Here is a 12,701-nt window from a genome sequence, read left to right on the forward strand (position 1 = left end):
GCTCACACTCCTTAGAGCTTCTTACTATTGTCAGAAGTGAAACTTTGCCTGGCTGTTTTGAAGAAATGATGTTGGTTGTCAGATGCTTTGAGAGCAAGTTACTTACTTAAGATAACTGAGCTACTTTGTGTCTTTGAATTCACTTAATTGCACAGAAAATTAATTTGGGTGGGAACCTAAAGGCTTCATCTATATGAAATTCTATATAAGACTCTCACCCTATGTAAGCTGTGGAAGATATGGTCAAGGCTAGACCCTCTTATGCACTAGCTAGGGCTGGTTACATACTAATAAGGATTTCTGCTTCCCTGAATATCTTAGAGGATTGGGTCTTTTCCCTTGTGGGAGCCCTTTGCCTCCAAGCATGTACCTAGTCCATTGTGTGTACATGTGAGCATATACTGAGTGTGTCCCTGGACCACTGTGCATGCTGTGTGAGTGCTCGGTGCTATGTGGCTGCAGTTAGAATAGTTGTCTTATATTTGATAGGGAGCTACCGTTGCTGTACCTAACTAAATATGGCTACGCACATCGACCTGGCAGCAGCTGTGGCCCTTTCCTCGCTCCCTGCCCCAATGTTCTGGGTTCCTGAATGAAAGACTCACACAGCCTTATATTTTAATATGCCTTAAACAGCTCAGTGATTGAGTCACTTCCAAACCTCCACATGCCTAACACTCTCCCCTCCGCTATTCCTGAGTTATAACTAAAACCTATATTGTATCTTGGGTGCCCCGGACCCAGACCTGCAGCCCTCTCAGGCTGAGTTCCCAAGCACCTACGTCACAGCCATGTTCTCCATCCGGTCTCTCTCGGGCCTGGCATCTACTCTTTTTCTGACAAGGTGGCTCTCTCCCTTTCTGCTCCTCCTCCTCCATCCCTTGCCCAGGAATCCTAAAGTCCCGCCTCTGTTTCTCTGCCCAGCCATTGGCTGCTGACAACTTTATTAACCAATCAAAACCAACTGGAGGCAGGGTCCCTGACCTGTGGGTTCTCGCTTAATTTTAGGGACCAAGTCCATACCAAGCTACAAAGACTTTCTCAGAAAGACATGGAAATAATTTGTGGAAAATTTAAATATTTCTTTCTTGGAACAATCCCCTTCATCTCTTCTGGTTTTACAACTGGAGGTGGTTGCAGATTTTATGGTAGCCTGGTGCTCTCAATGCTTCCTTTCTTATGATGTTCTGAGATACTTCTCTAACATGCTGTACACAACACAAAACCTTTCTCTCTTTCCTCTAGTATAAACACTTGAAATAAGAAACAAGGCACACCCTGGCCAAGCTAACAGCTGCTCTTTCCCCGCTGTGTATCCCGCCCCAGGTCCAATCAGCCCTGATGCTTTCTTCTCCTCAGGAGATGCCTCAGCTGCTCAGCGAGTGTCTTGTCCAGAGGGAAATGGCTGATGGGCATACTGAGTGCCCTGGGTGTGTGGCAGAACCTGAGCCAACACTCTATTTTCTTTTCTAGCTTCTCTCTAGAGAAATAATCGCATCAGACAGTGTTCACTGCGGCAGCTGAAGGTGGCAGTGGTGGTGTAACACGGACTTCACGCGTGCAGTCAGAAACTTAGGAATCTATTCCAGTGCATGCATTTCCTCTCCTGATGGGGATTCCACTCAGGGTCAGACATAAAACTTCTAGATTTGAGAGGAACAAGAGAGGAAGTTACTGTGGGTGTGGGGCCTTTCCCTGGAACTGGATGGCTCAGTACCAGCAGCAACCCAGGTATCTCCAAAACAGGAACCTCGTGTTCTTAAAGTTGGTGTTCTAGTAGTTCCTCCTGACCTCTGAGCAGTGTTAAGCAGGGGACTTTATCTTTTTCTAATTCAGTGAGTATGTGGACATGAGTCCTCTGCATCGTGTGAGCCTGTGCACACTCATTCCCCATACAATGTCGCCCTTCCGTGCATTTTCAGCAGACTCTAAGCAGGCAGCAGAGAGGGGCAACAGTAGGAAAGGAAAACCCTACTGTGGTTCTGGGGAGTTGCCCTCCGTAGTGGCCTGGGGGCAGGGCAGGGAGGCAAGCCAGAAGCACAGGCCTGTGAGCTGAGCGGGGCCAAGGTTGGCCTTCTGTGGCTTCTGACTAAGTGGAAGTGGGGCAAATACTAGGAGAGTTGTCGGCTACTAATTGGTAGCTAAGTATTATTATTTATCTTTCTGAGTTATCACCATTGATAGGATTCTGGCTTCCTGCTGTCTTAGCAGCACAGCTTCCTGGTTGTTCATTGTAGATAAAGGGACTGCTTCTCAAGCACATTGCTGCAGTTGTAGATCAAAGTTCCATTTTGTTATATTTCCCCCAATTGTCTATTCAGTCTCTCAGTTGTTCCCCTCAAAAGGATGAGCTCAGCTGAGAGGAACTCAGTCTGCACAAATATGTAGAATGGACCCAGTTTTACATGTTTTCACAATAGTGTCTGATCAAAGAGGTGCAGATGAGTTGAGCTTGGTAGTACACATTCATAATCCCAAGTTCTTAGGAGGCTGAGGCAGGAAGACTGTGTGAGCTACATAGTGACCAAGTCCAGCCTGAGCAACTTAGAGAGGCTCTAATCTCAAAAAACAGTAAGAAGGCCATTATATAGTTTAGTGGTAGGGCACATGTCTGGCATACATGAGCTCTAGTCCCCAGATCTTGGGTGGGGTGTATGTGCATGGAGAATGCTTAGATTATACAAGCATCAATCCTTGTTTGTTTTCTGCAATGCCAGAGTTGGGCTTATGTACTTGTCATAAACCAAACTCTAGATTGAATTCCTCCAGGGAACTGAAATTGCACACCCAGTTCATTTCATGTCTAGGAACTGTCCAAGCCAGAAGAAACTCCAGGTGTCCTAAGTTGCTTCTGAAGGACCAGTTAGATTGCTTCAGGATGCTTCATAATTAGAACTCTCCCACAATGCAAAGGGCCTTACCCTGAGCTCTTCAGCATTGTGTTTGTTGTGTCTGTTGACTCCTACAACACTTGGACTGTAGTGTACCTTATATGCAGAGGGAAGGGAGGGAGAGAGAGGAGGAAAGGAGGGAGGAGGGAGGCAAGGGAGGAGGGGGAGGGGAGGGAGGGGAGGGAGGAACAAAGGAAGGAGGGAGAGAGGAAGGGAAGAAGGTAAGGGAGGGAGGGGTGAAGAGAAGGAGGGAGGAAGGGAAGGGAGAGAGGGGGGTGAGGAAAGGAAGGAGAGGGAAGGGAGGGAGGAGAGGGAAGGGAGGAAGGGAAGGGGGAGGGAAGAAAGGGAGGGCAGGAGAGAGAACCTGACATGGTCAGCACTGTACACACACACACACACACACACACACACACACACATTTACTCTGGGATAGACAGAGTTAGTAAATTCTCTGTGTGTGTGTGTGTGTGTGTGTGTGTGTGTGTGTGTGTTTGTGTGTGTGTGTGTGTTTGTGGAGAGAGAGAGAAAGAGAGAGAGAGAGAGAGAGAGAGAGAGAGAGAGAGAGAGACTATGTTTCAAATCATTATATATATTATATGTATAAATGATAACATTTGCCATTTTCCCTCGGGATATGTGGATTCTTCCCTGGGGGAGACAAACCTTAGAAGACAAGCAGGCAATCACTTGAGGTTGGGTAATAGAAATTAAAAAAAAAAAAAAAAGCAAATTACTTATTTTTTTAGTAATAAGTAAACATAGGCCCTTGTTCTATGTTACAGGTTACAGGTAAACAGCATCAGCATATAAACACAGAAATAAGACTTAAGCAATGGGTGACAGAGGTACAACAGTGGCCTTAATATTAAATAATAAAAACACCCGACCCCCCATCCGTGGACCCATCCATAAAGGTGCATTTACAATTCCATTCACTGCAAAGTGTGACCACAGAGTTTTCCTTAATTGCCATTATAAAAGAAAGTTAAAATAGAGTTAATAGGCACTCAAATGATGTACTGAAGAGGGGGAAATAGCTCCACTTTACCTTTTGTTAAAGTTAAGCCATTAGGCTCCAGATGGTCCCCAGGAGCTCTGACAGGCTCCCTTCTCACCCATCTACTTTGTCATCTCTTGTTCTAAAGCCACCACTGCAGCTTAATACAAATGAGAAGAAATTTTCCCCTCTGTAAATGCCTTCTCTCAAAGACAAATGCCTAAAGCCCTGCTTGATTTTCTCAACAGAACCTACTGTGCCTTTTCAGAAAAGAATTAATGTCACTGTGGCACACTCTCTTCTGACAAGGAATGAGGTCCCCTGGAGGCAATTTTGAAAGGAAAATTACTAGCATTTATTAACATTACTAGCATTAGCAGTCAGAATTCAGTTCTTTCTCAAGACCTGTATATTTCTGAATAGTGTGCTTGTATTTATTCAGTTTCCTGGAGATTGTCAGTTTGTTAGCAGAGGGTTTGTATTAAGAAAGACAGACTTCTTGTGATATTCCTTTGCATTCAATCAACTAATGTAGTAGCGTTTTTACAAATATAGCTTCCTGTGTAGATCAAGAACAGTTGTTACCAGGTAGCAATGACCAAGGTCCTGGAATCTCCATCATGACATGAAGTCACTAATGCTGTGTCTTTGCTCTGGGATAGACACAGTTGGTAAATTTGTATCTAATAGTCATCACTAACCAATTCTGACAACCTACAAACCTGTGGTAGAACTACTAAGGCCTTTGAGCAGAGCAGTGGTTGTGGCAATTTTCCAGTGTTGTTCCATAAATCAGTAGTCTTTTGGATAGATGGAGTTTATAATCTTAAATCAATATCCTGTTAATTGTGTTTTGTTATGAGACTTCACACCTACCAATAGCTGACTGAAGGCTGTGAAACAGATGTATGGACCGGGGGACTTAATATTCCCCTCTGGCCTCTGAAGGTACCACATACACACATGCACATGCACACATGGGCACATACACACAGGTACAGGTACACACACAGAGGCATATACACATAGGCACAGGCACATAGAAAGAAGGCACCATACATATGTGTGAACACCTACAGGCACATACATACACAGGCATATACACACAGACAGAAGTACCACACATGTTTGCACATACATACAGGAACATAAACATAAGCACATACAAATAGCTAGAAGACACCACACATATGTGCACACACACAAGCATGTACACATAGACAGAAGGCATCACATATATATGCACACACACACACAAGCACATACACACGGACAAAAGGCACCACACATATGCGAATATACACACACACAGGCACATACACACAGACAGAAGGCACCATAGATATGTATACATACACACACAGGCACATGCACACAGACAGTAGGCACCACACATACATGCACACACAGACACACACACAGGCACATACACACAGACAGAGGGCACCACACATATGTGAATATACACACACACAGGCACATACGCACAGACAGAAGGCACCATAGATATGTATACATACACACACAGGCATGCACACAGACAGTAGGCACCATAGATATGTATACACACACACAGGCACATACACACAGACAGAAAGCACCATAGATATGTATACACACACACAGGCACATGCAGACAGACAGAAGGCACCATAGATATGTATACACACACACAGGCACATACACACAGACAAAAGGCACCATAGATATGTATACATATACACACAGGCACAGGCGCATACAGATGGACAGATGGCATCACTCATATATGTATACACATACATAGTCACATACTAATGAACAATTTATCTTTAAAGACTAAAATAAAATGTAAGCTATAGCATCTTCTCAGGTGCTTTACTAGACAGTGTTTGATTCAAGATCAAGGCAGTAACAGCAGCCCCAACAAGTAGTATCCAGAATAAGAAAAATACTGTTCTGTCTTACTTAGACCACTTGGAATGATCCTTTCTATTTTTTTATTTGATTCTCCTGATTATTTCTGTATTTGATTATTAAAACCATTCTTCATAGTGGACAGAAAATTATCTAACAGCAGGGACACTTGGGTCTTAATGTCACAATTAGAGATTTGGTTAATGACCAGTTAGCACATCAGGTCTTCCAGTTCCCGGAAAGATTCTTCTCAGAGTCTATGACCCACTTCAATTTATTTTGTAAATAAATAAATTTAAGCAGAGATAGTCTAAAAAAATAAAATTTATTTCCATAACAAACAATTTTACTGAAAAAGAAAAGAAATTAAAAGAACAGAAACAGTTCCCAATCAGATGATAAAATGTTCTCCCTGGAGCTAGAGAGATGGCTCAACAATTACTATTAAGAAAGAACTTACCACTCTTGCAGAGGACCCAGGTTCAGATCCCAACCACCCACAGAGGCTCACAACTACCTATAACTCTAGGGCCAGTTGATCTGATGCCTCAGACCTTTATGGGAATTTCACACAAATGGTGCATATATGCACAATCAGGCACACATACAACATGCACATAAAATAAATGTATTATGAAGCCATCAAGCAAGAATTTAGCTCTAAAAGTGTGTGTCATCCTTCACATGGAAAGTGTGTCTACAGAAAGTGGAATTAATATTATGGGAATTCAGATATGTCACAGAAATAAATAAGCCTGAGAGAACTACCTTGTGCTTAAAGAGCCCCATGCTGGCCCCTGCTGTAGAGGTAGAACTGACTCTGGGAACCGCTGCTGCTGAATTGGGAGCATGGATGCAGAGGGTATAACTGAATCCTGCTGCTCCCAGGCTGACAGTAATCCCAATGCTGGTGACATCGTGGGTGTGGTGACTGTAGGGTCAGTAGGGTCAAAGTAGAATGGCCTAACTTGCAGGAACCTCTGGTAGTGGCAAGCCAGCCAAGATGCATTTTTATTTTTATGTATTAGTTTGTTTTTTATTTTTTGAGACAGAGTTTCTCTGTGTAGCCCTAGCTATCCTGGAACTCACACTGTAAACCAGGCTGGCCTTGAACTTACGGAGGTCCGCCTGCCTTTGCCTCCTGCAAATGCTGGGATTAAGCTGTGTGCTACCACCTGTGATGATAGTTTAAAAAAGTTTATTTTTGTCTTTATTAATGTACACCTGTACACATTTCTATGAATGTCTACTACATGTGTGCGGCTGCTTAAAGGGCCAAAAGAGGATGTTGGATCCCCTGAAGCTGGTAATATAAGCAGTTTTGAACTGCTCAGTGTGGGTGCTGGGAACCAAACTCAGGTCCTCTGGAAGACCAGCACCCATTAAGACGCCCACCTGATGGTACCTTACAGGTAATTTAGGATGGGATGTGTCTACTAAACTTTACCTGATCAACATAAGCAGAAAAGGTTTAGGACAACTGAACAAAAATCTAGCTATACTCATAAAACAGATTATTGAAGCTCTTCAACCAATTCCCTGGACTGTAAGACTCTGAGAAGACTGTTTTTTCTTGAGGCCCCAATACACTATCAAGAATCTATCCTGTTAGCCCCTTTTTTCTAGTCCCCCCCCCCAATAAGGTCTAGAAGGTGTGGTCTTTTGCAAGGAAAACTGTACACTTGGGATAAAGAAAATCATACATCAGGCCTGAAACACCACTTCTAAAGGAGATTGGGCCTTTAGCCGGCTTACATTGGGTCAGGCTTTCCCAGGACCAGCAGCTGGCAATTTTTCAAGTTACAGATGCATACTAAAATAAACACATCCTGGAACAGGCATAACTCCTGGATCGCCTCACTACCTTCAAAATGAGAATATGCTGGTGGGCAAGACCAAGTAGAAGTCACTAGAACTGCCCTATCCATCAGATAGTGTCTCAAAAGCAAAACCATACCCCTAGAAATATTACAGAAATTATTGCTGCCATTCCCACCACATCCAGATTCGGTTTGCCTAGTTAGTCTACCTGTGTTCAGTTTTAGAAAATGGCATCTGATTGTCTTCAGCTTAACCAAACAGTGGCCCTAAATACATCTGCTACATCCAAAGTATAACTGTTGTACTTGTAAGCAGCTTGAGCTAAGTCAGTTACCTCATGCTCAGGTGGACACAATGCTACAATGACCTTGTGCTCAGATCGATACAATGTTATAGTTACCTTGTGCTCAGATTGATACAATGCTATAGTTAGTTACCTGGTGCTCAGATGATACAATGCTACTGACTCTATTACCCTTAATTAAGAGGTAATAAGCAGTTTACATACTAAGAAGGCTATCAATACACCTTGGCTTCCTACCGCAAGAGAACATTGGCTTTCCAGCCCTGAGATCGATTTAATTAGCCTGAATATGGATTGTTTTTCCTTTCCATAAACTAACACATTGGTTTATTATATTGATGACATTTTGCTGAGAGGATCTAGAAAGCAAGGAGTGGTGAAACCTTTGGACTTACTGGTAAGACATCTGCAGTCAGGGAGCAAAGAAACAGCAAGGATTCAGGACCCTGCTGTCTAGTGAAGTCTTCAGGCAGATGGTTGAGATGGGTCAAGACGTTCCATCTAAAGTAAAGGACATTCTTTGTTGCATCTATCCCCATCCTAAAGCCAAAATAAGAAGCACAATATCCTGTGGGCCTCTTTGTATTTTAGGAAACATAGTCCTCACTTAGATGTGTTACTATATAGCCCATTCACACAAAGATGTCCAAAGCACCTAGCTAGAGTTGGGTCCAGAACAATAGGAAACTGTACAATAGATCCAAGCCTTGCTCATGCCACACCGCCACGTGGTCTAATACCAATGTGTGTGAATGATCGATCAATGATAGCTTTGGCAGGCCACAATAGGAGATTCACAGTGGAAGCCTCAAGAGTTAAGGAAATGGCTCAGGAAGGAAATACTTGCCACATAAGCATAGGACCCAGTAACCTCAAAAAGCTGTAATTCCAGTGAGGGGAAGGCAGAAACAGACAGGTTTGATGGCCAGAAAGCCTAGTCTACTTGACAAGTTCCAAGCCATGGAAAGATCCTGTCAATAAATAAATAAATAAATAAATAAATAAATAAATAAATAGAAATAAAAACAAAGTTGGATGACACCTAAGCAATAACATCCAACGTGGTCCTCTGGCTTGCACATACATGTGTACACACACATGCACACCACAGGGGTAGGGGTCGAGGGGAGGGAAAAGAAGTGAGAGAGACAGATAGACAGAGATTTAGGATACTGTTCCTTTAAGAAATGGCTTGCAGTCTCTTAGTAGAACAGAGTAAGTCTAGACTACTCTCTTAACACACTCGGAGCACTCACCACTGAGCGTTGCTTTATCCAGTAGGACCAGGAACTAGGATTGTGTAGTGGACAGTTTTTTACTTTGATCTGGTGTGTGTTTACATTGAGGTGTGAATAGGCTTGCGCAAATCATGCAGACATAAACAAGTTACACTAAAATGTAGCTCAAATTCCCATGATGCTATTCCCACTGCACTGCCTTCCCTCTTCACAGCTGACATGCATGGCATCATGGGGGTTTGAGTCTGGCTTACAGATGCTTCGGAATGCAGGCACTGGCCCACAGTGGATAGAAGCAGGTACTGCATCCCTTTCAGTGTCTTCCCTGGGGGCAGAACTTTCTGATCATTTTCCAATGACTTGGAATATGAATGGAAAGTCGTCTGGTTATGAGAGATATTTCATTCTAAGCAAAATGTAAAACTTATATTGGCTTACTATTCACTCAGCTACTTTACTTGCTCATTGGTCTAACAGATCGCCTTTTCCTTTGTAATGTATCTCTGTTTACAAATCTTCAAGAAGACAGAGAGACATGAGATTTACATGTGCTTGGCTTTCCAGATGCCATGTGTGACTTCCTCTTAGAAACTCTGATGCCTTGTATTGTGGTCATGCCTTGACAACAGACAAGTTACATACTTATTCACATAGCAGATACTCAGGACATGCATTTAGCCAACTGTATTGAAATGAGGGTGGGGGAGGTGACTGTGTGGTTAAGAGAACTCTAGAGAACTTGACAATTCAGAGCACCAACATGGCTGTTAATAACTGTCTGCACCTCTAGTCCAGCAGATCCAAAGTTTTTTCTAGCCATTGAGGGCACCTGGTACATACATGGTACACACACACACACACACACACACACACACACACACACTAACATAAAACAAATTTTTTAAAACTATATTGAAATAGTGTATTCAGAGCCAATCTTTTTTCTTTCATTTGTTAGACTTGGTTTTAAAAGATTAATGAGTTAACATGAAGCATCAGTATATATAAACCAATAAATATAATAAATCACATGATCAGCTGGGCGGTGGTGGTGCATGCCTTTAATCCCAGCACTTGGGAGGCAGAGGCAGGCAGATTTCTGAGTTCGAGGCCAGCCTTGTCTACAGAGTGAGTTCCAGGACAGCCAGGGCTACACAGAGAAATCCTCAAAAAAAAAAAAATCACATAATCATCTCATGGGGGAGGGGGGGCTTGACAAAATCCACATGCCTTCATAATAAAATTTCTAGAAAGACTAAGGTTACAGGGAACAAACTCTGACACAATAAAGGCTATATATAAGAAATTCACACCCAGCATCACCCCCAGATGGAGAGAAACTTGAAACAACCCCGTTAAAATCAGTAATAAGACAGGGCCATCAACTATCCTAGCTCCTCTTCATTATAGTTCTTGGAACACTAGCTGGGGCAATAAGGCAAGAGAAAGAAACTAAAGAGATGTGTAGAGGGGAGAAGAAATCAAATGATCCCTATTTGCAGATGATATGATATGAGAGATAAGAGATCCCCAAAATTCCACCAGAAAAGTTTTAAGAAGGATCAATGTTTACCGAAGTGGCAGGATACAAAGTCAACTTGTAAACATCATCAACCTTTCTATACACCGACCACAAACAGGCTGGAAAGGTAATCGTGGACACACTTTCATCACAATATCCTCAAAGAAAATACATTATCTAGGAGGTAAAAGACCTCCACAATGAAAGCCTCAAATCTCTGGAGAAGCAAAATTGGGGTAGACACTAGAAAAGGGAAACAGCCTTCCTGAAATTGATCTTAGCAATAGAAAACAGAGCTGTCCTGAGCTGCCAGGGGAGGCGGTGGGTCTTCCCAGCTCTCTGGGCTGCTGTCAGTCATTCCCCCACGTAGGATTGAAGAGACCACATGTAATTGCTCTTTTACAACCTACAAGGGGTGTTCACATCAGCAGCCAGAGAACCTGGGCCCCCACTGTCCTGGGCTAGCTTGTCAGCTCTTTCCTATGTTCCTGCAAACGGCAATCCCAAATGGCCTGGACAGCCACTGTGTCTGTTGTTGCTCTTTCTAGGCACCCCAAAGCCAATGGTTTCAAACTTCCCTTGTCAACCTGCTCTGACTTTGTTGTGTACAATGGCTAAACACCAGAGAGACATGCAGAAAATGGTAGCTACTCATTATTAGCCTAAGAAAGACCCCAAGAGAACAGAAATAACAGATGGGACTATGCTGTCTACCCCAACATAGTTGCTAAATAAACCTGAAGTATTAGTTACATTGTAATTGTAAAACATTTGATAGCTGTGTGAGCCCCAGTTTCTAATTTTAGAAGGTTGTTCTCATGTTTTCTGGCCTAAACCACCTTTATGCCTGCCCTTGCCTGCCTTTAATATGAAGTCACCATGTTTGACCCTACCACATGGACATGGCCACATGTCAGTCTCCAATGCCTGCTATTTTACAACCGCAGTCTGTTTTTCATTCACTGCACTATAGTTAAATGTCTCTCTATGTCTGTGTCCTCTATTAGATGGAGACTGTATCACACTCTTCCTTTACCTAGGATCCCAAGTATTAAACCTAGGATGCAGAGAGGGTTCAGAAACATTGACTTGGGCGAGTCTTGGTCCCCAGAAGCCTCTAGTTCTCACAGTTTTTCTCTCTTTCCAGAACTTCGGAAAGCCCTGGACCTATTGTAAGTGACCATGAATTTTAAAACTTCTGAGATCTTACCTTGTTCTTCTCTTGTCAGGACTCTCTTCCCAGAAGCGTACAAGGAGACCAGAGGAGCCATGTCCATGATCGCAGCTTTCTACAGCAACAAGTCTATCCTCATCACAGGGGCCACAGGCTTCCTGGGCAAGGTGCTCATGGAGAAGTTATTCCGTACCAGCCCCCACTTGAAAGTCATTTACATCCTCGTGAGACCCAAGTCAGGACAAACACTGCAGGAGAGGGTTTTCCAGATCCTCAACAGTAAGGTATGTCTTGTGGGGAGGGCTGCGCATGATGAACAATGCTTTGGGTACATGTCTCCTTACAGATCTGTAATGGTTAGTGTTACCTATCAAGATCCAGAATCACCAGGAGACAAGCCTCCAGGGACACGCTCACAGGCATGTAGATCGCTGACACATGCCTGTGGGAGATTATTTTAATTGGGGTATCTGAGGCAGGAAGACCTCCCCATAATGAGTGGCACCATTTACTGGGTTGGGATCCTGAACTAGCACAAGAATATATAGCTCTCTACCCCATTTGTGGATACAATGTTACTGTTTCCTTCAAGCTAGCCCCTGTAGCCTTGACTCCCTGACTAGAATGGACTATACTCTGAACTGTGAGGTAAAGTAAACATTTTCATCCTCGAGTTGCTCTTTTTGGGGGGTATTTTATCACAGCAACTATAGAAGAAATGAAGACAAACTCTTACCTATGGGCCAGAACATACAGGGAACAGAAAAAGACACAATGGGGAGACCTGAGGTATTTGCCCCAAGGAGAGCAGAGGTGCTTACATTATATCTAGGGCAGACAAAGAAATCATCTTTGTAA

At 43.2% G+C, this 12,701-nt stretch overlaps 1 protein-coding gene across 6 annotated transcripts in view; it reads left to right on the forward strand.

Moving 5' to 3' along the window:
* Far2 (fatty acyl-CoA reductase 2) overlaps positions 1 to 12,701 on the forward strand; it is a 102,958-nt gene that overhangs the window by 64,263 nt on the left and 25,994 nt on the right. For all 6 annotated transcript variants that reach the window (XM_052175324.1, XM_052175323.1, XM_052175322.1 and 3 more), the window contains one exon: positions 11,899 to 12,127. In XM_052175324.1, coding sequence (XP_052031284.1) covers positions 11,939 to 12,127 — 189 coding nt within the window. In that variant the 5' untranslated portion in view covers positions 11,899 to 11,938. The remainder of the gene's footprint in view (positions 1 to 11,898; positions 12,128 to 12,701) is intronic.

This window comes from Apodemus sylvaticus, chromosome 2 (assembly GCF_947179515.1).
Source record: "Apodemus sylvaticus chromosome 2, mApoSyl1.1, whole genome shotgun sequence".
In the NCBI taxonomy this organism is placed as follows: domain Eukaryota; kingdom Metazoa; phylum Chordata; class Mammalia; order Rodentia; family Muridae; genus Apodemus; species Apodemus sylvaticus.